The sequence below is a fragment of the Thamnophis sirtalis genome, unplaced genomic scaffold, assembly GCF_051295495.1.
Source record: "Thamnophis sirtalis isolate CommonGarterSnake01/CBP01778 unplaced genomic scaffold, rThaSir2_p1.2 scaffold_8, whole genome shotgun sequence".
In the NCBI taxonomy this organism is placed as follows: Eukaryota; Metazoa; Chordata; class Lepidosauria; order Squamata; family Natricidae; genus Thamnophis; species Thamnophis sirtalis.
Genome location: NW_028261388.1, coordinates 32,293,295 through 32,321,152, shown reverse-complemented (window position 1 = coordinate 32,321,152; position 27,858 = coordinate 32,293,295). Strand labels below are relative to the sequence as shown.

Genomic DNA, 27,858 nt, shown 5'->3' with positions numbered 1-27,858 from the left:
ACTTCTTTCCCATTGCTTATTTCATTAAAAGGATTCATGGATCATGCTAGTCAAAAAAGTCTTTTGAAAAGCTTAATTTGTTTTATTCACTTGCCATGCTAAATCCTAAAAGGTGTACAAACACTGAATTCCGAAATAGGCAAATCTGAAACTAAACAAACCAAACTATGACTTAAGACTTAATGTTATGTATAAATTAAGATAATGAACATTAATTCATTTATCTCAGGATGAGTTTTGTATATAAATTTAAGTTTTTTAAAATAATGCATCAACTTTCTCTTATTTATTTAGTCAAATAAAATTGCATTAATTTAAATATTCACATATATTATTTCCCAAGATAAAAACAAATGTATTTTTTCTCTATAATGCTGTAACTTTTTCTAATAACAAAAAATATCACATGTAACCATAAAAATAATCAAAATATGTAAAACTGAGAAAGTTCACACACTTGCACATTTTCAAATGATAAGGAGTGTTAAATTTTTGATTTTGCATTCATTTTGATAATGAATAAACACTTTGTGTATGTGGGTTTTGAAACTCCCATTATAGATAATCACAATATGATCATTTGGAAGCTTCTATGAAAACTGGACTCATGAACTCTTTTAGCTCTTGCAAAAGATGTAGATTTTTTTCATTAATTTTTTCCCAATATATTGCAGCAATATATACCTAAAAGTATCAACTCCCTCATCAAAACACAGAAAGCAATTTCCTTACAATCACAATGCATTCCTCTTAACTTCATAATTTTTACTCAGAGCAGAAAAAAATTATCCTGTATTTATTCCAATACAGAATGAACTATTTTACTTTAAAAAAAAAAGTGCTGTCCTTAGGTCCAACTTTGGAGCCCTACTCATTTTTATAGAACAGAAGACAAATAATATTAAGCTAGCTACAAAGTAAATGAACACAAACATACTGTTTATAACAAGAGGTACAAATACTGAGCCTTACAAAGACAGATATGAAGTTCAAGAAAATGAGATGAAACAAGTATATTTTAAACTCCATTTAAGCACGTTTAATGATTCCCTTGAAATAGTATTTTCTAAATATGTCTGCAATGCTCTAAAAATGACATTTTTTGATTTCTCCCTACAAAAAGAATAAACTTTTAACTACTTATCTCTATAACAAGTTTAAACTGTCCATTGGTTTTATGCTGCTTTAACATAGAGATTAATTGTATAGCACTATGACCGATATATACTAGAACATGTACATATTGAGCATGTATATTTTGTATACATACAGTACATGCAGTCTATAACACTACAAGTTTTTTAAAAAAAGATATGCAAATGACCAACATATTTAAATGCCATGAGTCATTTTGAAAAAAGCAAGTTGTAGTAAATTCAAGATCTCTTAAGCAATGCTTCAGTCAAAACATTTTTCCAGCTCTTGTTTTCTAATTTAAGATTGGCAGCATAAACTCTTGAAGTCCGAAAAAGAACTCCAAGTTGAAGTTAAATTTGACACAATAAACCTATTCCTGTATTTGGTATAACAATTTCTCAAGGCAATAGTTGCAATTGACTCATTAAGCCAAGAACAATATGTACTTGATTATATACTTACTGGGTAATACTGGGAACAAAGTTACAACTTTTAAATGTTCCAGAATTTATGAATAGAAAAATATTTATTTTTGACAATAATTATTAGCAGTGAAAACATACAAAGCATTTACTGATAGAAACAGTGGAGTCTGTAAAGAATTGTTGCGTTCTTTATCATTATGTGGTAAACAGTAGAATGTAGGCATTCTCCATGAATGCCAGAATATTGTTAATTTATATTAACGTTTGGCAATTTTATTTTAGCAATAGGTTTAGGTATAAAATTGATTATGTACTGTCTTTATACACATTCTGACCTTGGCAAAATAGGCAAATTATTCCTATCGTCATGAGAATGTAGTGTGAGAAGTTGCCTCTTCTCCTTCCTCTTCAGGCCAGTTTGTTTGGTTACATTGTGTTTTGTTTTTTTCCCACTGTCCCAGTAAATGAAACAAAGAAAAATGACTTCATAAAAATAGTCCTCAGGATAACAGGCTGGACTCAGCTGTGTGAAATTCAATAGTCATGTTTGTAGAAAATGCTTGGAGTAATGGTGAGTAAACTGTCTGGCACCGTTAAAAAAATGAAAAATTTCCAAAATTTCCAAGCTTATAATTTAGTATCTGTGTCAGAATACATTTTCAGACTATTAATTAAACACATTCTCTCTTATATTATTAACTGTATGTTGTGTTACCATTGGGCCAAATAGCATTTCAGATTAGCAGGCAAAAATACGTTTCAGATCATGTAGGGATGCAAAAATAACACTTGCCATCAACGCCTTAACCTGAAATCTGCCTTAGGGGGTTGCAGACAGGTGCTATGTTTGTGCCTTCAAATATAAAGTTCTGCATACTGTCCTTATTCATCAAATTAAATATTTATATTTCTTTCTTTGAATATTACAATAAGAATTCATGCTTTGTTTCCTTGGAGAAAACAGTTGTTTAATTCAGCTATGATAACAGCAATATGGAAAGTACTTAAAAGAGTCTTCAAAATTATATTTCATAAAAATCTGTTTCAATCAAATCAAATGAAATTTAAGTTACCATGTCTATTTGAACCTATCTTGATATAATTTAATAGAGTGTAAATCTAATGTTAAGAGGATTAACAAACCTGTTAACAAGCTATTTTTAAAAGCAAGGAGACCCACATCTCAAAAAATGTAGAGAAATTGGTCTAATATAAAATGTTGAAGTGGCTTTTAAATTTTTTTCTGTCGGTCTATGCTTTCTATACAGATAGCCTAACAGAAAGTGTCTGCAATGAAGAATCACAGTTTGTCTTTTTTTCTGCCATTTTATCATTTAGATCGAATGTATCAATTCCTTCTTCTGCTAATGGAAGCACATCCTGAGATACTAAAACAGCACTGCATAAAATATCCTTTTCTTCTGATAAAACAGCTGTATGGGTCATACAACTTTCTATTCCATTGCTGCAATTTGTATTTTCATCAGAATCATTTAGTTCCTCAACTGTTTTTAAATATTCTTGGAGAAGAGTATTATTCTGATCATTGTTCAAACTCTCTTTACAATATTCCTTGTGATCAACTGGGATCATAACATCAGAAAGGCTTCCTGAAAGAAAATCTTCACAGGGCTTGACTGTTTGCAGAGAATTTCCTAGAAAGCCTTCATTTGTTTCTGTCAAATGTTTTTCAGAGTTCTGCAATTCATTAAGGATATTTTGGTCTGATACACAGGAATGGAAACCTGAATCAGGATATTCCTGTAAACATTTCTGATGAAACTTTTCAGAAGATGAACCTAACCAAGTTGAACTATCAATAGGAGAAGGTTCTTGATTTGGTCTGGATGACTGTATGAATAATTCATGTGGACCCAGAATGCTACCCGCAGGAGTATCTTTTTTCCAGATATTACTTAGGTGTTGGTTTACTGAAAGCTGCCATTCCTGAATAGATTTAACCTGTATAAACCACAAAAAGAAAAGATTATAATATATGTCATATGTAATTGCATAATTATATCTCATTTCACACGAAAAAGTTAATTGGGTCAACTGTAAAACACAGAAAGGTTTCAGGAGAATATCTTAGTTTTTATTCATAAAAAATGAATATTTAGGAAAACTAACCCTACCTGATCCCAAAGAAATTTGACAGCTTCCTCTTGCACAAGTCTTTGAAGTTTCTCTTCATCTTTTTCTTTTCTTAACCTGTAAATGATTTTCAGATATACATCAAGCTTTAAAAGTGTTGCCACTTTGATCACTTTTGCTGCAATACAATTATTTATAAGTAGTCCTTTTCTTACGACCACAATAGAGCCCCAAATTTCTGTTACTAGGTAAGACAATTGTTAAGCGAGTTTTGCCCCATTTTACAACCTTTCTTGCCACAGTTGTTAAGTGAATTACTGAAGTTGTAAAGTTAGTAACAATGACTTTGCTTTGTCAGAAGGTGATAAAATTCCAGGATACTGTAATCATCATAAATACATGGCCGAATTTTGATCACGTGACCATGGGGATACTGCAACGGTCATGTGTGAAAAACAGTCATAACTATTTTTTTTTTCAGTGCTGTTGTAACTTCAAATGGTACTAAACATGTGGGTGTAAGTTGAGGACTACCTGTACTGCAATAAGAATAGATTCTGGCAAAGAATGTCGTTTTGGAGACGAAATATATTTACATCAGTTTATTGATTAAATTGGCCAACTTAATCAGTTTTAATAACAATACAACTTAATTTTGTCTTTGCTAGAGACACTAAAGAGTATTTTTTTTTCTTTTGATTATGCTAACAAAGTTGGTGAGCTTTGCCTTCATTTGGAGAACAAAGAGGATCTTAACAACTGAAGAAAATGAATCAAATCCACCACACCCAACCATACCTATGATATTGTTTTCAAATAAAATGTATTGAACTCAAATTATAGCAAATTTTATTTCTTTCCTATTATTTCAGTTTACTTGACTTCCTACTTACTTTTGAACTTCTTCAGTTAAATGAATGATATGTTCTTGCATTCTGCTGAGTCGAATTTCATAGCGTGCTTCCCTGACTCTGGGATGGAATGTTCTTGTATAAAATCCTCTCCAACAGGCTTGAAGCTTGGTGGCAGCTTTATTCATTTCTAGAAGTTCATCTTTTTTCTCGGTTACAGTAACTGATGCATCAGTAGACAGTTCTAGAGAGCTAGCAACAGAAACACATTTGATAACATTCTCTTCAGGCGAGTGTGACTGTTTTAAGTCACTGAACTTTAGATTATCATCAGGGGATACTTGATAACTGCTAATGTCATCTGGTTCAATATCAGTGTTTACTGAAGAAGCAGCAATGGGGAAAATATCTTCCTCTAGATATGCATTTTGAGTTTCTACATCTGCTGACTTGAGGGTGTACTTTCCCAAAAGCACAGAATCATTGCTCTGCTTTTCTTTGTTCTGAATATTAATATCTTTTGTAAATTCCAAATATGTATTGCACGCATCTTCCACTTCCTCTACATCAATGCCAATTTCATGAAGTTTCAGTTCTGTTGAAGTGGGCGACATTGGAGACAGCCCTGAAGCAACAGGCATAAAAGTAGATTCTGAAGATAGGAGACTACTGTTCAACTTGTCCTCATCAGTTTGTATATCATCCAAGTAAAAATCCTTAAAAGTATTTCTTTCAGCTTGTACTGAAGTTGGAGAAACATTTTTAACTGCATAAGAATGGTCATCATTGGATTTTGTCGCAACCCAGGTATTTTTTTTAACAATACGTTCTAGGAAAGAGAGTAAAACACATAGACTTTCAATATTTATATATCCATGCATATATTTTTGCCAAACATTTACTATTTATATCTGTCTTTTGATTAATTAGGGATGAGGACAGGAGTCTTTTACCCCTGTTCCGTGGTATGCCAGCAACTAGGCTGTGTAGACCAGCGAAGGCCCATCTGCAGGATGCAAGCAACACACAAAACCACCACCCCTCTGATCCGCGGAAAAACCTTTCTCCACAGAATCAATCCCTATTGCCCAAAGGATTGAGGACTGCTAAATTAAGGAATAAATTATTGATGCTCCTCTGGTCCATAACAATAATATGCATCTGACTAAACAGCAAAACAAGAGAAGGAAAGAGTTCAGAAATGATTGTCCTCTCGTCAATGCAGCAATGGAGTATGCTATATAGGAGCCTCCTTCCAATATTCTATCAGGCTCTACCAAGACCAATGGACAGAATACAAGGTGGACTTACAGTTGCAAGAAAAAATATGTGAACCCCTTGGGATTACATGGAGTTTTGCACAAATTGGTCATAAAATGTGCTCTGAACTTCATCTGAGTCACAACAATAGACAAACAGAGTCTGCTGAAAATAATACTACACAAACATTAGATGTTGCCATGGTTTAATTGCACATAACATGTAAACATTCACAGTGCAGGGAGGAAAAAGTATGTGAGCCCCTAGCCTAATGACGTCTCCAAGAGCTAATTGGAGCCAGGAGTGAGCCAACCTTGACTCCAATTAGTGTGATGATATTGGATGTGTTGCTGACAGCTGTTCTGCCCCTTAAAAACACACACCTGTTGTGGGTTTACTGGTTTCAAGAAGCACTGTCTGATGTGAACCATGCCTTGCAGAAAAGAGGTCTCAGAAGACCTACGATCAAGAATTATTGACTTGCATGAAGCTGGAAAGGGTTACAAAAGTATCTCCAAAAGCCTTGATGTTCATGTGTCCATGGTAAGACACACTGTCTACAAATGGAGAAAGTTTAGCACTCTTGCTACTCTCCCTAGGTGTGGTGGTCCTGTAAAAATGACTGCAAGAGCACAGCGCAGAATGCTTCATGAGGTAAAGAAGAATCCTAGAGTGTCAGCTAAAGACCTACAGAAATCTCTGGCACATGCTAACATTTTTGTTGACACATCTACAATAAGGAAAACATTAAACAAGAATGGAGTACATGTGAGGACACCATGGAGGAAGCCATTGCTGTCCAAAAAAAATATTGCAGCACATTTGAAGTTTGCAAAAGAGCACCTGGATGTTCCACAGCACTACTGGCAAAATATACTGTGGACAGATGAAACCAAAATTGAGTTGTTTGGGAAAAACACACAATACTATGTGTGGATTAAAAAAAGGCACAGCACACCAACATCAAAACCTCATCCCCACTGTAAAACATGGCGGAGGGAGCATCATGGTTTGGGGCTGCTTTGCTGCCTCAGGGCCTGGACGGATTGTTGTCATTGATGGGAAAATGAATTCCAGAGTTTATCAAGATATTTTGCAGGAAAACGTATGACCATCTGTCTGCCAACTGAAGCTCCGCAGGGGATGGGTGATACAACAGGACAATGACCCAAAGCATACAAGTAAGTCAACACAAAAATGGCTTCAACAGCACAGAATACGCCCTCTGGAGTGGCCCAGTCAGAGTCCTGACCTCAACCCGATTGAAATGCTGTGTCATGACCTTAAGAGAGCAATTCACACCAGACATCCCAAGAATATTGCTACACTGAAACAGTTTTGTGAAGAGGAGTGGTCCACAATTACTCCAGATCGTTGTGCAGGTCTGATCTGCAACTACAAGAAATGTTTGGTTGAGGTCATTGCTGCCAAAGGAGGGCCAACCAGTTATTAAGACCAAGGGTTCACATACTTTTTCCTCCCTGCACTGTGACTGTTTACATGTTATGTGCAATTAAACCATGGCAACATCTAATGTTTGTGTAGTATTATTTTCAGCAGACTGTGTTTTTCTATTGTTGTCACTTAGATGAAGTTCAGAGCACATTTTATGACCAATTCATGCAAAACTCCACATAATCCCAAGGGGTTCACATACTTTTTCTTGCAACTGTAGATAAACATAAATTATTAAATGGCTGAAATCATTAGAAGTATAGTCTATAACCACTTATAAAGTGCAATTAAGAATCTAGAAGATAAAAATTTTAGTACCAAAATTGAAATATATCTTTAAAGACTTGTAAGTCAAAGAAAGGTAGTCTATAAACTATAAATATAATGTCTAAGATTAGATAAAATGTGACAATATCTAAAATACATATAGATTTGAGATGCTGCAGTGCAGTATGTAGCCAAGTGCACTGTAATAAATGAAAGCTCATAAATAAGTAGTATCTGAGCCTGAGTCTAAAAATTAGGATATCTGCTGATCAAAAGGAGAATAAATCTAGACTGAATGTCTCTATAAAAGAGCAATGAATAAGTATATATTCCATGGTTTCTACTTATCACAGGAACGAAGCCTTTCAACCAAAGCTTATTTTTTAAAACTTACTAAAACAGCAGAAGAGGGAGCAAAACATTGTTGTGAGGGGAAAAGATTTTCTATGACCAGGTGAGTCTAAGTGAGAGAGAATGAGATGGAGTAACCATTTATCTAGTATTTACTTTCATCCATATAGATCAGGGCTATGAAACTCCTGGCCCGTGGGCCGGATGCATCAAGTGCTGGCCACTGCCACGCCTGGTTTAGCAAAGGGGGGAAAAGTCCCAAAACATCACATGTGATGCCGTCAGAATGTGAGTTTGACACCCCTGATATAGATGAATGATTTTTTTTTTATAAGTTTATTTATAGGCCGCCCTTTTCTCTGAGGGGACTCAGGGCGGCTTACAACTTGTGGGGAAGAGAATACAGACAGTGACATATAAAAAACAGTACATAATTAAAAATAGAAACAACATTCATCATTCGGGTGGGGACGAATTACAATCTTTAACCCCAGGCCTGACGGGATAGCCAGATCTTGAGGGCTGTGCGGAAGGTTTGGAGGGTGGTGAGGGTACGAATCTCCACGGGGAGATCGTTCAAAAGGGTCGGAGCTACTACTGAAAAGGCTCTCCTCCGCGTGGTTGCCAGTCGACACTGACTGGCGGATGGAACTCGGAGGAGGCCTAATCTGTGTGATCTGATAGGTCGTGAGGAGGTAATTGGCAGGAGGCGGTCTCTCAAGTATCTGCTAGATACTAGTGGTCTCTCAAGTATCTGCTATCTTCTAGATTCTCAATGATTGCCTTTGAGGCCTTCTAAAACCTCAGGATTTTAGTGGCCTCACCAAATTGTGCATGCCATTAGGCCTATAAATCCTAATAAAAAAAATACTAAAATGTGTCAAAAAACCTTTGGAAGACTTCTAAGGCCTTCCAAAACATCATGAAACCAACATTCAAAAATTACAGTTTATAATCTACATGAACCATCCCAAAATCTTAAATTTTTACAGCTTTAGATTTGCTAATAAAGAAGATTCAGAAGCTTGGCTTTAAATGGTTTTAAAACAAGAATAATTATTGCCACTGCTGTTGGTGACATAGATCTTTGTGTCAGCTGTTTTATGAAACCAAACAAGATATATTTTGTTTCTTCAAAGACAAGAATGAAAAACTATTCTAACCTATCGAAATCTTTAAGCTTCTTCTACAGAGATGCTTTCTGTGCTCAACTATGGTTACAATTCACATCCATTTAGTAAAGAAAAGCATTTTTGTTTTGAAATACTTGAAGATCAGTTTTTTAAAATAAATTTTAACTATAATATTGAACAAGATCTTCAAGAGTTCATTTAATAATCTTAGCATATTACATATTATAATGTAGTCAAAATATGCACTATGTGTTAGTGTGAACAACCATTTCCTTGTTAGTGCCTATATTCATAAGGGGTTACCAAAGTAGCAATGTAAGCCTCTTTTAAAAATGCCTCTTTGACTGCCTTGTGCAGTTTTCTTATTACAAATTAATTTGCTATATGGAGTTACAGTCTGCATAATAAATTTCAATTCAACACTAAACTCCATTTGTAATAAATATTTTCATTATTCCTAGTCCTATTTGGCTATAGCTTCTTCTTTTCATTCCTCCACTCTCTGAATTCCACAGATATGTTATCCCATTTTATCTACTCTAGTACGCCACAACTGAACCACACTTTGTTAATTATACACAATATATTTTGAATTTGAATTTAAGTAATTCAGTACATTAATCTAGCATGAAGGCACACTTTAATTATGAACTTGTATATATGTACCCAATCACTAATTACAAACCTATAGACAAGTGGGTGGCAAGAATGATGAAAACACAATGGATATGAATTCTTACTACCTTCAGTTATTTCTTGTTGTACATGGGCAGGACTGTTTGGCTCATTATTAATGAGTAGTTCTTTATTCAGAGTTAAGGATAGAGGTGACTCATTGGCATGGCTCTGATACATCAATTGCCTCTGATGCAACCTAAATAAAAAAATTAAATGGTTTTATTTCATGACTTAAGAACACTAGAGCAGAGAACCACTCTTCTTTAATATCACAAATGTTAGCAAGAGTTAGCAAAATACATATATATCTTCAAATCAACTTTTCTAACCTTAAAAAGCAGCTTTAAAAGCCTTATGAATCAAGGCCTGCTTGAACAGTTAAAATGATTATTATTAAAATATATAAAAATGACTCATAAACAATGATATTCACACCTTTGCTTGTGTAGTATTTTTTCCAGTTTGGCATCCTCTGCTGATTGGAGTCCAAACATAGTAGTAAGAGGACAAACACTGGCCAAATATTGTACTAACTGAAGGTGCTGGCCTGGTCGGAATGATCTTCCCTTTCCTTGACTGTAAAGCCATTCTGCTTTCAAGCTATACGCAAAAACAATATTAATTGTAATAAACATTTGAAAATCCTTTCTATGAGAAACATAAGAGCATAAAAAACAGCAATTGTAATCCAGAAGTAATAGATGTAACTCGGAAGCAATAGCAACAATATAATCAATTGTTGATATATCATAATACATTGGGAGAAAGCAATAATTTTCATGATCTCCAAACTATAAACTATTTCAGATACATACTAAGTATCCAGGAGTATATAAATTAAAACCAGACCTTGGAAGTACAGTAACTTGCCTTAGAATTTGTTAGACTTAAATATACATAAATGAAAATTAATAACATATTTTTAACAGAACTATTTCATAAAGAACAAATACTCTTTCTACTCAATATTATCCATACATGGTCTCAAATTACTCTCTTTCTCTTGTTACCTCATGTATTCTTTCAGTTAGAGTCTGTGCACAGCTTTCTTAATCCCTTGAATTTTTTGTATTTATTCTTGCTACATTTATATAGAGCAGGGTTGTCAAACTCGCAGCCCAGATGCATCATATGCTGGCCCTGCCCCCTGCCCGGTTTAGCGAAGGGGGAAAAAGTCCCGATACCTCATATGATGCCGCCATGAGTTTGACACCCCTGAAGTGGCATTATACCAATCATCAGGCACAAGTTTAGTTTTCTCATATATGTTAAACAATATGTACAGCCACTGTATAGGCAACTCTTATACTATCTGAAACTGACAAAACCTGAATCGGTTTCACATTAAACTATTTATTTTGCCTCTTAAGGCAAATATCTAATGCCAGCTCATTCCTTTCTATGTGTATTCTCCATTGTGTGTCTACTTACTCTTTTGTAATCCCTTTTCACCGACTCCACTACATAGCAAATGTAAATACAAACATTAATTGCAATTATCCTAGCACTGGGTGAGTATTCCCAACACTGCAAGGAATGGGGAAAGGGGGTTATAAAACTTGCCCTTTCCCCAAGCTTCTTGTCAGTTGAGTTCGGGAAACCTTTCATACCATTTGAGTTCACCCAGGCTATTTCGGCTAATATCCTTGTAATGCTGTAAATATATTTCAGGACAATTTCTTATTAAAGCTTTTTCAAGATTTATTACTATCCTGACATCTTTTTTTGTTTTCTCAATCTTTGTCTTGCAAATGCTAAATGACGGATAGATACATAGACTGATGGCCACACTTGGTTTAATCATGTTCTTACCTTTCTTTCTGAGAAACCACATATCCATCAATTACTTTAAGACTGAGACACCAATTGACAATAAATGGTCGGTAATCAAAACCTGGAATGTTAGGTGTTGCCATCACACAAGGATTGTTCATAATTGAGAGTTGCTCTAGTTTAGGAAAAGAGGTCAAGAAAGAAATCTAAAAAGAAAAGGAAACAATTATTTTGGTGATTAAATGTAAAGAAAATTTATATGCTGAGCAGCACTACAGATATAGCCTACAGCTTAGTTATGTTAGATGTTTGAAAGAAAAATAATTTTACTTGCTTAATTTTATCGAAGACTATTCTTTTCTTTTATTATTTCTTAGAATTTATTAAACACATTTTTACTAGAATAGTAGAATATTTTCTGCCAATAGCTTTATTGTAATATGAAAGACATTTCAATTGTAAGTCCTTGACTTACAACCACAATTGAGCCAAAATTTTCATTGCCAAGCAAGAGAATTAAATGAGTTGCACCCCATTTTACAGAATTTTTGTCACTGTGGTTAAGCAATTCACTGCACGTCTTAAGTGAAACATGCAGTTAAGCAAATTTGGCTTCTTCCATTGACTTTGCTTGTCAGAAGCCAGCTGGGAAAGTTAGGGTTAAGGTTAAAAAAAGGTGTTTAAACTAAGTTAAATTCATAGTGCCTTTCAAATGATATTTCTACTTTTTAATCTGATTGAGCCCATCATCACTAAAAAAAAGGTACAAAATACCTGTACCAGGAACATTTGTTCCTCTCTTCTTAGGTAGGATCAATTTTATTTTTCTTTTAATTCCTGTTTATTAAATGTAAAGCATTTTGTAAAGTAAGTAATCCAAAATTTATCTTTGATCATAGTAACTAATATTTAAATTTCAAAAATATGCTTCAAAGAACTTACGTTAAGAATTTGTCTCAAAGACTGTCATTTCCCCTTTACAGTATTTTGATTACTTTAATTGTGAACATATTTAATTATTTATACAATCATTAATTAAATTATTTCTAGTTACTGTCATTTAATTTTAAAATCTACATATTTTCTGTGCCCAAAACATAGTAATAAAAATAAAACTATACATGATTATAATGAAATGTACCTATAGTAATTTAGGTTGTATCTGATTTTTTTTCAAACAGTTATCCCATTTTCTTCAAAAATGTTATTCTTACCTCATTCAAATCTCTAATTTCATTTTCTGCCAACGAAAAAATAGTCAGGCCTTGAGGTAAACAAGAAGGTGCTGAACGCAGTGAAGTTATGATATTTCCGTGGAGCAGAAGAGTCTTGAGGAATAGTAAAATGGAAAAAGCAATATACAGATATATACTTCAATAATGTGAAAGCTCTGAATATTAATAAAACTACATAAGGATTATGAAAATACAGCAAATATATAGGTACACACTCACACAAACACACTTGAAATATTGTTTATATTTAACACATGGATGTGTTAAAAATAAATGATATTTCAAGGGAATGTAAAAAATGTACATAACTGTATTTTCTCTTTAGTTTAGTTACATTTAGAAATGTAATATGTTAGATCTAAATGATATTAATCATCGACTAGTTAATCTTCATTTTAGTTGAATTACAGCCTAAATTACTATGTACCCAAATCATGTGTTAAAGAATGGTTGTTCAACCTTTTGGCTAGGCTGGGCTGCATTGAGCAAAGTGCAATTGGGTCACATAAAAATATACACAATATAGTTAATATATATATAAATAAAAACTTCCTTTATTTTGTATATTTTTAATTATCTGGTGAGGCTGCATTACTAGCTATCCAGGGCAACATGGTTGGACATGACTGCTTTAAAAGCATTTAAAGAAGAATTTTCTTATTCATAGCTACCTGAAGAAAATGCTCTTGTGAACAAGATAAAAACTTTATTACAGTTAAGGGCTAGCAATTCTGCTCTGAACTCACTCTTTAATTTAGACCATCAAAGAATATAAGCTTAAAATATTTACCTTTAGAGATGAAAGTTTGGAGATATCTCCTATTTGGGGTATATTGTTATCTGACAAATCAAGATGTTGAAGAGATGTGCAGCAACTGATCTGGTCTATAGTCTAAAGGAAAACAAAATATTTTTCAGCAACATTATGAAGCTTAATAGTTGCAATTGCTTAAAATTCTTAATATCAAAGGAAGTGTCTTTTAGATTAGCAAAAATGCACTACATCAAATATGGCATGGTGTCCCTTGAGTCTGAGATAATTCCTGGCACTTACCTAGACAAGTCCCTACAGTTTTCTTGGCAAGATTTCAGAAATGGCTCACCATTTCCTTCTTCCTAAAACTGAAAGAGAGTAACTGGCCCAAGATCACGCACCACTCAGTTTCTGGCCTGGTGTCTTATCCACTACATCAAACTGGCTCTCAATTAAGACATGCTATAAATTCATCTTCCATAATTAAAAAAGAACATCTATGCTTTATTCTGGGTGAGTTTAACTTATGAGAAAGGTGTATAGAAGTTAAATCATATATAATAGAAGACCTTTGAATGATATAGCTTCTAACTGTTTTAATATTACATGTAAATATTGTAAATTGGATTCCAACATGAAATTAAGAAAAACGGGACCTAGATTGTGTGGAGAAAGCCTGTGAACCAGAAATAATAAAAAAGATATATAAGGATTGGAAGGCATCTTGGAAACATGCAAAGCAGGAAACTACTAATTTATGTGCTTGGCCAGAGGAATATTTATCACTATGTCTTAGGGGCTAAATGTCCATTTTGCATTGGATTTTAGTTTTAATCTAATAAAACTGACTCTAATGATTCTGGAACATAAGGTCATTATTATAAAAGTTGGGCTCAAAACAGACTTCTGAAATCCTGGATGCAGTCTCGGGGATCTCCAAAAGTTGCTATCAAACAGCAGTTTTAAAAACATAAAATACTTGAATTGAGTACAATCATATTTCCCACTTAATGCAAAAAAAGTTTAAATGGAATAAAATAAAATGTACTTTCTAGTGGCTCCATCCACTACTTTCTGGAGTCTACTAACTTGCACATCTCTCAAAGGTTAAATGTAACTTGCTGCCCAGAAAAAGTTGCGCAACTCTGTTCTAGCAGTTTGAATTCTAATAAATCAAACATTCCAAGACTCTGAAATTTGCATTAAATTATTATACATTTTAAAAAGCAAGACGACAGAACTCCTAAAACATGAGAAATGTATGTTCAGGTACAGAAGTATAGAGACAAGAACAGAAGGAAGAATTCTTCTGAAAACAAACAGAAATAATCTGATACTTTTAAACGTTGTAATTAATTTATGTCTGCCACAATACAAGTCTAAAGTAATTTACCTATAATATCTTACTTAAAATGATTAAATCTCATTTCTAATTTTAAAAATCTAGAGTTAACAAAGAAACTAAATATAATAATATTAAAATCTATAATAGGCCACAAAATACAGATAAAGATATGAAAACTCTTAAAGTATTTCCATAAAACAGGTTATAAACTGACTGACTTTCCATCACAGCAAAAATTCAATTAAGGAGGGATGTTTATTTCACAGGAAGAAAATCTAAAGTCCAGCATTAGCTATAGAAAAACTTTTCCTCATTTTTTCTTCAAAATAATTGTATCCAATAGTATTATTTCACCAGGGGAACAACACTTATTACTATGATAGAAAGGTTGTTCTTTAGAGCCTACACATTGCCCAAATCTTATCTGAATGGTTGAGGGGCTATCTGGATAGCATTGTCAGCATAATGTAGGCTAGTGAAGTTTTTCCGTCCAATTTTAAAATTCTATCCTATCCTATCCTATTCTATCCCATGTAATATTGCATTTCCAAACATTTTGCCTTAATCAAGTTCCTAGGTATGACATAAATTAAATACAATACTACTGTATTGGATTAACATTTTTATAAAATTGTTTTATAAAATTGTTTACAATTTTAAGGTACAAGGCCACCCACCTCTATACAACTCCTCCAAAAGGCAAGATGCAGTACTTATTTTGTTCATTATTTGTTGTTTATTTGATTATTTAAAGAAAATTTACCTTTAAGTTGTTTCCTGCTAGATTCAGCCACTCCAGATACATTAGCTCTTTTAATCCCTCTACGTTACCAATACTGTTGTGAGGCAAATTTAACACTCGAAGATGAGTCAGCTTTGCTATACCCATCATCCGCACTAGACGATTGTTGGCTACTGACAACTGCAAGAAAATGGACAAATAGCTTCAATTTTGCTTACAATTACTTTAATTGTTGGAGAAAACTATAAATGGGAAAGTATGTACATACCACCCAATACTAGAGATTAGTACTTTACTGCAAAGTAAAGTACTTTTACTTTGCATTTAGTACCTTTAGCATTGTGGGGGAAGGCTATGGTTGTATCAGTTGCAACCCAGTCTGGAAGAAGATCATGTTACGTTGAATGAATTGTAATCCAAACTGGAATGCAATGACCCATGCCTTCATCATTACCTGTTTAAAACTACTGCTAACATGCTTTACATTGGTCTGACTTAAAACCTGCAGTTTTAAGAGAACAGCAGTCTACGTACTGACTGATCTTTCCCAGTGGAGACACATTTCACTGATGTTGCAGCCATGCACTTATTTTTATGTATTTATTACATTTCTATGCCGCCCATCTCCCATACAAGGTCACTCTGGGTGACTTAATGAAGATAGGCTTTTGTGTGTAATTTAAAATGCTGATACTAACCTATAAATCCCTACAAGTTATCTGCAGCCTTGTATTCTTGTATTGGAAGTGTACTTTAAACCTTCCTTCTTATCAGTCTCTTTGTGACTGCACCTACAAAAGTGCTTTCAAAATTCATTTTCACAGAATGTGCCTTCCCAATAATATTCTGTCAGAAGCTTTCAATTACTTCAAAACCAAAACATATAAGAAATATTAATTAACATAAAGATAATTAGTTGTTCTAATTTGTGTATACAGTATGTGCATAGAAATCTGATGAATCAAACACTGTATTGGACTCATTTTAATTGAAGGTTACCCTTTGCTCATAACATACAGAATGAAACATTACAATTTATTTTTCCAAGTTTTCCCCCAAATTTAAATAATTTAAGTAACAAAGCATATTTGTTCATATGTATGAAAAAACCCTACCTGCATCAAGTTCTCATAGTTCTCCAGGTGTTCCAATTTAATTAATTGGTTTTTATCCAAAATCAAAGTATGTATGTCTGCATTACAGGATAAAGTTGGTCCTAGTTTTTGTAAACCCTGGCCTGACCAATTAATTAAAGAACCTGTTAAATAAGAAAAAAAATGTTAAAAAAACCCCAACACAGCAAATTTAGAAGACAATATGCAATCATAAAATAAGTTAATATTTTGCAATACAGTATTAAACTGGGCACCAATTTCTTTGTTCTTTTTTTAACATATCTGAAAAACCTTAAACTTCAGCTTTTGTAACATACTCTTTACAGTGCTAAGCAATATTTTTCAAAGTGTTCTAACATAACCTGCTCATGTCAGGTCATGTCACATTTCTATGGGGCATTCTACAGACATTTTGTAGTACATGCTATAGTGTTTCCTTTACATTGTATTGCAAAGGTTTAATTTGTAAAAAATGTACTTACTAAAATATAGCATTACCATTATTTACAATGGAACAATTTTGCTCAATTTTGCCATCCTATGAAAAATAAATTCTCGCATATAACAAGAGTTTTAGCATTAGCAAATAGCTTGTAACACAACCTCTCCCCCAAAGAGAGACAAGTATCACAATACCATAATGCTTTGCAGGACAAAAAACTAGTTGCAAAAAAGAATGATAGTAGTATCTCATCTAACAGAGTTACATAACTGTCATTACACTTCTATTTGATGTGCACATGTAGAAAGAAGGCACAAAGGAATGTCTGGAATTATTTCAATATACGTGTATAAAAACGCCAAGTAAGTGAGGTACCGCTCCTACAAACTACACAAAGAAACAACCGCTCGCAAGGCCTTTCGGGATTTGTAGTGCATTGTTAAAATTAACTCGTACTATTAATCAAAACCAAAGATCATACAAACTACAGTCCCCATAAGGCTCCGCGCAAAACTCAGCGCCCCCCCCTCCCATAACGGTCAACGAAAAGACTGCCTGTTCCTCAGCCAGCGTTCCCAAATCTCTTATTTTCGTCGCTCTCCGCACTCGGCAGATTTTACTCCTACCTTGACTAGCGCCCGTGGATGGCTTTACCGCCTCAGTCTTCGTTGCGGAAACCTCCGCAACCGATGCTGCCGCCATACTTCCCGCTTGCTTCCAATGCTAGGCAACCGTACTGAGGCTAGAGTACTGATTGGATAACAGGAAACGCTTGAGAAAAAAATAATGTCAGATGTTTTATATTACGGTACAAAGTTTTCAAGACCCTTTGTGTCCCAGATAATGAGTTTTATCTACTTTAGGAATTAAACTACCAGCTAATGAAAGAGCAGCACTTCCCATCGTACAATAAATAGCGGGTGTTCCCATCATGCACCGCGTAAGTCTAGAATCCGGTTTCCCGTGAGCCTCTCTTTCTCTTATACGCTGGAGGAACCGGTGAGGTTGCTCCGCTGCTACCATTATGAAGTAAGACTCGGGGCCTTGGTTTAATCCGAGGCCATCCTCAGGTTTGGCACATGAAATGGGGGAGGTTTAGGTTTTCTCAGTTTGCTAATTTGTTTCTCGATAACTTTGGGATGCAGGGTCGAGCTGTGCAGCTTCAGTGGGTACAAGATCTACCCCGGCCATGGCCGCCGCTACGCTCGTACGGACGGAAAGGTAAGGCGCAAAAAAAAAAAAAAAGGTCTGGCATACTACTGAAATTGTTGCTCAATACATGCATGGAAGTCATGTTTTGATAGAATCACTGAAAAGATTACTGGCATTGTTACATATCCATCCAGTTTTATAATTACAAATGTAATTTTTGGTGCCCCTACTAGCCAGCACTTAGAACAACCTAAAAGAAATTATTAGCCATATAGCAAGTGAAGTCTTATTAAAGCAAAATACACGTTTTATCTGACTCGCCCAATGGAGCAGTGAAGTAGTTAAGGAATCAACAAGAAGATTATTTTATGTACCTTGGAAACAGTGCAAGCATTACTGGTGGAATACTGCAAAAAGTAGCATCGACTATACTTTTCGGTTTTTTAAAATGTTGCAAAATAACAGTGGTTTAGCTCAGTTTTAACTTGTATATTGCCTAGTTCACAGCTAATCACGATTGAAACCTCAAATCTAGAGATGTTTTGAGCTGTTTATCAGTATGCATTAGTACCAAATGCATGTTATGTTTTAAAAAATTAATCCAAATGTTTCAGGTTTTTCAGTTTTTGAATGCAAAATGTGAGTCTGCATTCCTGTCTAAGAGAAACCCCCGTCAAATCAATTGGACTGTTTTGTACAGGAGAAAGCACAAGAAAGGACAGTCGGTAAGTATTTTGCTGTATTTGTTAATTTAGGGAGACTGAATAATGATGGCTGCCTGTATTCTTAATAAGAGTAAGTACATCCAAAACAATATTTAACAATATCACAGAAAGATGACATTTATTTTACCTCACAGCTTAAATATTCCTATGTTCCTTTACGAACATAATTACATTTTATTAAAAAGAATACACTTTCATCTATAGGATGCATACAGTACTTAGATTGACTTGAGATGAAGTGAGAGGGGAAATAGACTGGTTATGCAAAACCAAATTACTTGTGAGGCAGTTTACAAGTACCTTAACCACAAACAATTATAATGTGTTAGAAATCTGTTGTTTTTGATGAGGCTTTTTGAGATTGCCTGAATTTTTTTAATGTGTAGACTAACCTCGGAGCTTGAAATGCTCTGGTATTATTTTTGTTCTTATTTTGAATCTTGTTGTAAAAGTGCATCCATTATGTGCAAAGTTTGTCCAGTTGTGCTAGGTACATTGCTGGCAAATGATGATTTATATCACAAAATAGATGTGATAATGCTGTTAATACAGATTTGAGGGCAGAGTAGACATTGTTGTAGGTCTGGTTATTATCTCAGTACCATTGTATGTAGTTTCTTTTTGCTTCAGTTTCAGTGGTATCTGCAAATATGGCCTTCTACTCATCACTTCAGAAAATGCATTATTAAGTCTGTTACTAGTGCGTGGTCTATTGATCTTGTTGGGTGGGTAATCAATACCTAGTCTAATTCCATTTGTGGAGTGTCTCTATCAAGAGAACCAGATTGAACACAGTTGTAGCATGCAGCCGAGTTCTACCATGATAGATTTTATTAAAATTTCTGAATGGAAGTGCATGTTCCTTGCATGATGTAAATTAATTCTGTAGGTTTCCTGCAAAATGAATGCATAGTTTTACCATGACATCAAAAAAGTGGCCCTTTTGGAAGGAAAGTCAATGTTGAGGGTGATGGAGGAATCCAAATTGTTGAAGTTATGATAGTATTTAACCATTACTTCAAAACAATGAAATGGAACCATTCCTTCAATTTGCTCAGTGTGTAACTTGCATCTGTATAATTACTATCCTCTTTGTTCCCAACTTGTCTCATCCCAATTCAAATCCTAATCTAGCTATTCTGTGCATCTAATGAAGTCAGCTGAAGCTCATCAAATGTTGCCTTTTAATAAAATGTTAGCAGATTTATTCTGTTTTCTTATACCTTAGTAATCATAATTGTATGTGTACATAATTTGGGGATCATGCTTTGCTGAGTTGTGATATAATGTATTCATAATTTATATCATTACATGGCTTTTCACAATACATTTATTAAAATATATTCTGTGACCTTTGATAAAGAGCTATTGGTTTAAATTATTTTGATGGGAATAGGAAATCTATGTCTTTTTGTTGTACTATTAAAAACTGGTTGAATGCATGTTCTGTGGCTAGGAAAGAAAATCCATTAAGAGCTGTGTTTTAAAATGGCTGTATATAGTTAATTGAAAGAAAAAGCAGTATTAGAAATGTACAGCATAATTGTACATCTTTAATCAAAAGTAAATCATGTTTTTGGTAAATTGGAAAAGAATTATAGCTTAAATGTACAGAAAAATAAATGTACAGAAAAATATAGAGTTGTAGCCTTGTGTATTCCTCTCGGAGCAGTGGAGTTGTGATCTTGGTTTGAGGGGTAGTGAGATCTTGCCCCTGTCATGGTCGGACCACTACCTACTGAGGCTTGACTTTCGGAGACCAAACCCCCACTGTAGGGAGGAGGAACCGATTAGGTGGTTCCACCCCAGGCACCTTATGGACCCTTTGGGCTTTCTGACGGAGCTTGGTGTTATTCCTGATACCCTCGCCCGCAGTCCGGCAGAGTCTCTGGTTGCTGCCTGGAATTCAGCAGCGGCACGGGCTCTTAACCGGATTGCGCCTTTACGGCCGATCCGAGGCAGTGGATCCAGGAGGGCTCCTTGGTTTACTGAGGAACTCCGGGAGATGAAGCGCCGAAAGAGACGCCTAGAGCAACGATGGAGATCCAGTAAGTCCGAGTCAGACCGAGCGCTTTTAACATCCAGCATCAGAGTCTACCTTCGGGCAATTAGGACGACAAAAAGAACACACATTGCCTCTCTAATAGCTTCCGCTGAGTTGCGCCCAGCCGCCTTGTTCAGGATAACCCGTTCCCTCCTAAACAGGAGGGATACGGGCGATCCATTGCAAGGCAGAGCTGAGGAGTACGTCCAATTCCTCGCGGATAAAGTTGCTCGGCTTCGGACGGACCTGGACTCCAATTACGCAGAACCAGCCGAGGCACCAGGGGAGAATCTGGATGGACATCACTGGATTGATTTTCAAGCTGTTACCCCTGAGGAAGTGGACAAGGCCATGGGAGCAGTAAGTGCCTCCACATGTGTACTGGACCCGTGCCCCTCCTGGCTAGTTGCTAACAGCAGGAGGTGACACGGGGCTGGATCCAGGCGGTTATTACCACCTCCCTTCGGGAGGGGTTCTTTCCCCCCGCTTTAAAGACGGCAGTGGTGAGACCCCTTCTGAAGAAGCCATCTTTGGATCCAGCCGTTTTAAACAACTATCGTCCAGTCTCCAACCTCCCCTTCGTGGGGAAGGTTGTTGAGAAAGTGGTGGCCTTTCAGCTCCGGCGGTCCTTGGAGGAAACCGATTATCTAGATCCCTTCCAGTCAGGATTTAGGCCTGGCTACAGCACGGAAACCGCTTTGGTCGCGCTGACCGATGATCTCTGGAGAGCCAGGGATGGAGGTCATGCCTCTGTCCTAGTGCTCCTTGACCTTTCAGCGGCCTTCGATACCATCGACCATGGTATCCTTCTGCGACGACTGCGGGAGGTGGGGGTGGGAGGCACTGTCCTACAGTGGTTCTCCTCTTACCTCTCGGACAGATCGCAGTCGGTGTTGGTCGGAGGGCAGAGATCGACCCCTAGGCACCTGAATTATGGGGTGCCGCAGGGTTCGGTCCTGTCCCCCCTCCTGTTTAATATTTACATGAAGCCGCTGGGTGAGATCATTCGACGGCACAGGATAAAATACCATCAGTATGCGGACGATACACAGTTGTATCTGATGTGCCAGTGCCTTGAGGCTGTTAGGGTCTGGATGGGGGATAACAAGCTTGCACTCAATCCGGATAAGACCGAGTGGCTGGTGTGTTTCCCTCCCACTAATTGGCCAAGTTTTCCATCTCTCAGGCTGGGGGGTCAAACAGTACACCCCTCAGACAGGGTTCGCAATTTGGGAGTCCTCCTGGACCCACAGCTGACTTTTGAACACCACTTGTCGGCTGTGACCAGGGGGACATTTGCCCAGGTTCGCCTGGTGCACCAGTTGCGTCCCTACCTGAACTGGGAGGCCCTCACAACAGTCATTCGTGCCCTTGTGACCTCTAGACTGGACTACTGCAACGTGCTCTACATGGGGCAGCCCTTGAAGAGCATTCGGAGACTTCAGCTTGTCCAGAATGCAGCCGCGCGAGCGATCGTGGGTGCACCTCGGTTCACCCACGTAACACCTATCCTCCGCGAGCTGCACTGGCTGCCTATTGGTCTTCGGGTACGCTTCAAGGCACTAGTCGTCACTTATAAAGCCCTTCATGGTATTGGACCTGGGTACTTGAGAGACCGCCTACTGCCAATTACCTCCAATAGACCGATCAGATCCCACAGATTAGGCCTCCTCCGAATTCCATCCGCCAGCCAATGCCGACTGGCGACTACCCGGAGGAAAGCCTTCTCTGGCTGCTCCGACCCTCTGGAACGAGCTCCCCATGGAGATTCGAACCCTCACCACCCTCCAGGCCTTCCGCAAAGCCCTTAAACCCTGGCTGTTCTGACAGGCCTGTGGCTAAGAGTTTTTGCCCCCCTTCTCGAATGGTATGGTTGTTGTGTGTTTTTTAAATTTTGTATTGTTATGTCTCGTCTTTTTTATTCCCTTGTCTGTACCCCCTTCCCTGATTGAATTGTGAGCCGCCCTGAGTCCCCTTTGGGGAAAAGGGCGGCATACAAATGTAATCAATCAATCAATGGATGACAGGGCCATCAGGCAGGCAGCCTTTGATATCTTAATATTTCTCTTACTCTATATATAAAAAAAAAATCCGAAGTGGACTTTGGTTTTTTTTTTTTTTTTTTAAGTTGATTTTCCTTAAGTTTCAAGTAATCAGCAAATGTGAAATATTAGATAAAAATTCCTGGGAGTTGAGATAGGAAGTGAGAAAACTGAAGTGTGGCAACTTATATGAAATACTTCAATCTGCCATGATCAAAAGGCTTGTTTGTGTGTGTGTGAAATTTTTTGAGTTTTTCCAAGTATGGATACTTTTTTGAAGCATTTATTTCTTTGCTCAGGAAGAGGTACAAAAGAAACGTACACGCCGTGCTGTTAAAGGCCATAGAGCAATCACAGGTGCTTCTTTGGCTGAAATAATGGCTAAGAGAAATCAGAAGCCTGAAGTTCGAAAAGCTCAAAGGGAACAGGCCATTAGGTGAGTACATTTTATTCTTATCCTTTATAAAAGTATGATTATGATCTAGTTGACATCCTTGGCTGAATGTAAAAAATAGACATTTGATTATGGATTTTTAATACAGGAGTGTTACTTTATGTTACTTCATTTGTATATTCCTTGTCACATGTAAAGGAATTTTGCTAAAAAGGTTATAAATGGAATTTTGAGTTGTTATATCTAGCCAAATGTCTCCACGCATCCATAGACTACTATTCTGCTATATAGCGGACATACTTTTTCATACATTTTGGATGTTAAATAATAAAAAAATGTTCTCATTAATATTTTTGCAATATAATTGACAGAGCTGCCAAGGAGGCAAAGAAGGCTAAGCAGGCAACTAAGAAAACAGTACCCTCTACAACAAAGGTAATGGCCAGCAAAGGCTGTTAAAGCAAGAGTATGATTTCTTGTATCACTCTTTGTATATTCTTATTTACAAAACAAAACAATTGCAGCTTTGAACTCTGTTCTAGTCTCATTATCAGTTGTGACATATTTCATACTTTCACTACATGGGTTACTTGAAGATAACCACTTTTTTCCTTCATTTGCTTCATTTATGTTTTACCTTTTGTTTGGTTGCCCAAAGTGATAGTGTATTATGTACATAAGGATATATTATTTTCATAATAATTTTCTAAATAGGTTGAGTTAGGAGTTAAGAATGAGCAGTATGATCTAATAGAAACTTGAAAGTAAGTTTCATATTCAAATGTACTATTCAGATACTACATTGCTTTTCTGCCCCTGTTGTAATCTGGGTTCTCAGTGTGACTCTCCTTTGAGTTAAAAGTATCACTAAGCTCCAGTCCTTGATCAGGGAAGGGGCTGCAATAAACTTTTAAAATGGCATATAATTGGATGGTAACAATTGTTTCTCAAAGGCTGCAATATGAAATTCCTTTAGTCGAGTGGTTGCAAAGGAGTTCATAGTGTAGCATTTCTGACTAGATTGAAAACTTTGTTCAAATGATTTACAGCAGTTCCCAAACCTTTCTGGCTTTGCAGCCGGGGGGGGGGGGGGCATGGTTCTTCGTGAGCGGTGCTTGCCCACCACTTCCATGGCCCAGTTCCGAATGGCTCAAAGCCCGGTAGTGGTCTGGGGGTTGAGTACCCCTGATTTAGAGACACTTTGTTCTTTCTCATTCACTCACCAGAAGTTCATCTATACACATTATGCTAGTTTACACTAATTAAACTGACTTAATATGTAGCATACCCTCATGAGTGTCTTGTTTCTATTTCCAGGCACCAACAAAGACTGCACCAAAGCAAAAAATTGTGAAGCCTGTGAAAGTTTCTGCTCCTCGTGTTGGTGGGAAACGCTGATTTGTGCTGATTTGATTATGTCAAATAAAATTTTGACTATAATTGGTCTATTCTCTTTTTTAAAAAACTTTCTTGAATGTTCATTTTCATTACATTACTTACAATGAGCACTAAAGTTGAAAGCTGCTATTAGCAAAACATATAAAGGAAAGTCTGTATTTAAGAAATTATTAGTGGGAAAAATCAAGGATTTAAATCTCAATACATATTCATTTGAAATTCATGTTACTTTTGCCTAATCTGCTTAAATGCCCTACAATCTGATTGTTTATTAAAGGAATTTTGCCACTGAAAACTGATCGTTTACTCAGAATAAATTACATCATATTTCAACTACCTTGGCAGTAGCTGATCAGTTAATAGTTGAACATCGCACAGCCATAATTATTTCTGGTGAAGGATTGCAATTAAGTTTTCTACCATTTAGAACTTGTGACCACTTATCTCTTTCTCTGCATGAAGATAGAACAATGGCAAAACTGCTATGCCAGTTGGAAGGGGAAATGGAAGGAAAAATCTGTGATTCTGAAACGCCTACAGGAATCTTAGAATTGGATGGAAAACATTGGTGTTTTTTTTAAAAAAAATTCAATATATTTTTATAATCAAGAGATACTGATGAATCAAGATAGTCATTTTAAAGCAATTTTATTTATAATTTCAGAATTTACAAGGTATTTGTTGTGAACTCAGCAACTAGATTTATACATTCAAAAAGACACTAGATCCTTAATAATAATTTTAAAAAACTCCCATTTTGCAATTTTGTAGTCCCTATTCACGGTGACACGATGGAGCTGACCATTTACTGGCCAGATACCCATGCTGACACTTACATGGAGTTTGCAGCAGATATTTTTTCTTTGCACCCTCCAAGAGAAATGTCTGCTGCTACCTAGGATTGAACTCAACCCTTCAAGTGGAAGCCAAGCATCTCCCCCAATGTCACCATACCGTTCTGTACTATAGATAAAATAGCCTTAAAATATTAAATATGTAATTTAGTCAATTCTATATTTGCATACTGTAAGATTGCATTTTTCCTAAACAATGCATAGGGTACTATACAAATGGCAATCAAGGTAGAATGAGAAATTTATATTACACCAACCAAGTTACTAATACTGATTTATGATATGAATAATATTTTGCATTGTTTAGATTTAAGAATATTGACAGACTGATAGTGTTCATTCTTGTTTTGTTATTTAGGCTGATAAAGCCATTTTATGGGATGTTAATGGCAAAGTAACTGCAGAAATTCTATTGAAAAACATTTGGAAACCTAAAATTAAACAATTTTTATACCTCCAACTACAAAAATTTTCAGATTTTGTGCTGCAACATGCCAATTTTATAAAGGTAAGATGCACTATGGAGAAAATAGAGAAAAATTATGAATAACTACTGATGTATGGTGACCATCGTTTATCAGCTGGAAGACTCAAATGAGGAAACTCCCACTCGAACAACATCTGCCTAACAACATTCTTAGTAGAAAGCCATGAACACCCAGACATAAGACATAAATGACCCTACAAAAAAGGTGCCAGGCAAACTGGATCACATTATGACTGGCTATAAGCTGAGTGCATATACTAGTCCAGTATCTGATTTTTTTTTAATTTACACGATATTGCACTTCAGTGGTTACAAGGCCTAGACATTGGTATTTGAACAGATCTGTTTAACATAGGTATTTTATTGTGTTTTACAAATCTAGGTGAAATGCCATGTGCTAAATAAATGTGCTTTCCCAAAATTGCCAGTAAACATGATCAGTTGGGAATTTGCTGACTAGTCCTCATCTAAAGAAAAATCTTAAAATAACTGCTTATATATGATGAATTAATTACATTTTATTTGCAAGCTGGGTATACTACATATTATTCAAATGAACAATTGAGAAAGAAAAATAGTTTTGAAAGATAGGAATACTTTTTGCAAACCACTTGGAGATAAGAAAGTTCTGACCGCGTTTTCCGGTAATTATTTTTCAGCTTCTGTAGAAAGTGCAGAAACAAACCAAATAAGATGCTTTACAAAGTTAAGCTGAAAGGCTTACAAATTTAAGGTCAATTTCAATTCATGGAAGTGCTTTAAGAGTCACATACGGGCAGAGCAGCCAAGCCGGCAATCTGCAGACTGATTAGTTCAATACCAAAAAGGAAAGGAACTACATTTATTTAATGCAGTTTAAACTACACTGCTCAAAAAAATAAAGCGAACACTTAACACAGTTTGAAATCAAACTGTCCACTTAAGTAGCAACACTGATTGACAATCAATTTCACATGCTTTTGTGCAAATGGAATAGACAACAGGTGGAAAGTATACGCAGTTAGCAAGACATCCCCAATAAAGGAGTGGTTCTGCAGGTGGTGGCCACAGACCACTTCTCAGTTCCTATACTTTCTAGCTTTCTGTCACTTTTGAATGCTGGCAGTGCTTTCACTCTAGTGGTAGCATGAGACGGCGTCTACAACCCACACAAGTGACTCAGGTAGTGTAGTAGCTCATTCAGGATGTCACATCAATGCAAGCTGTGGCAAGAAGGTTTGCTGTGTCAGCGTAGTGTCCCGAGCATGGAGGCACTACCAGGAGACAGGCCAGTACATCAGGATACATGGAGGAGGCCGTAGGAGGGCAACAACCAAGCATCAGGACTGCTACCTCCACCTTTGTGCAAGGAGGGACAGGAGGACCACTGCCAGAGCCCTGCAAAATGTCCTCCAGCGGGCCACAAATGTGCATGTGGCTGCTCAAACAGTCAGAAACAAACTCCATGAGGGTGGTATGAGGGCCCGATGTCCACAGGTGGGGGTTGTGCTTACAGCCCAACACAGTGCAGGACGTTTAGCATTTGCCAAAAAATACCGAGATTGGCAAATTCGCCACTGATGCCCTGTGCTCTTCACAGATGAAAGCAGGTTCACACTGAGCACATGTGACAGATGTGACAGGGTCTGGAGACACCGTGGAGAACGTTCTGCTGCCTGCAACATCCTCCAGCATGACCAGTTTGGCAGTAGGTCAGTAATGGTGT

At 36.3% G+C, this 27,858-nt stretch overlaps 2 protein-coding genes across 2 annotated transcripts; one reads left to right on the top strand and one right to left on the bottom strand.

Annotated features, from left to right (window-relative positions):
* Positions 1 to 834: 834 nt before the first annotated feature.
* On the bottom strand, positions 835 to 17,994 carry CEP97 (centrosomal protein 97). Its single transcript, XM_087721398.1, has 12 exons — positions 17,933 to 17,994; positions 17,684 to 17,828; positions 16,616 to 16,758; positions 15,522 to 15,680; positions 13,450 to 13,551; positions 12,639 to 12,752; positions 11,464 to 11,630; positions 10,087 to 10,251; positions 9,717 to 9,847; positions 4,550 to 5,336; positions 3,698 to 3,773; positions 835 to 3,524 (listed from the first exon to the last, which is right to left on the bottom strand). The coding sequence occupies exons 2-12, from the start codon at positions 17,757 to 17,759 to the stop codon at positions 2,823 to 2,825; spliced, it is 2,622 nt and encodes an 873-aa protein (XP_087577524.1). The 5' UTR covers positions 17,760 to 17,828; positions 17,933 to 17,994; the 3' UTR covers positions 835 to 2,822.
* RPL24 (ribosomal protein L24) lies at positions 17,989 to 24,854 on the top strand. The gene is made up of 6 exons (XM_014065807.2): positions 17,989 to 18,086; positions 18,203 to 18,278; positions 18,824 to 18,934; positions 23,320 to 23,456; positions 23,786 to 23,849; positions 24,732 to 24,854. Exons 1-6 carry the CDS (start codon positions 18,082 to 18,084, stop codon positions 24,810 to 24,812), a joined length of 474 nt encoding a protein of 157 aa, XP_013921282.1. The 5' UTR covers positions 17,989 to 18,081; the 3' UTR covers positions 24,813 to 24,854.
* Positions 24,855 to 27,858: the final 3,004 nt, after the last annotated feature.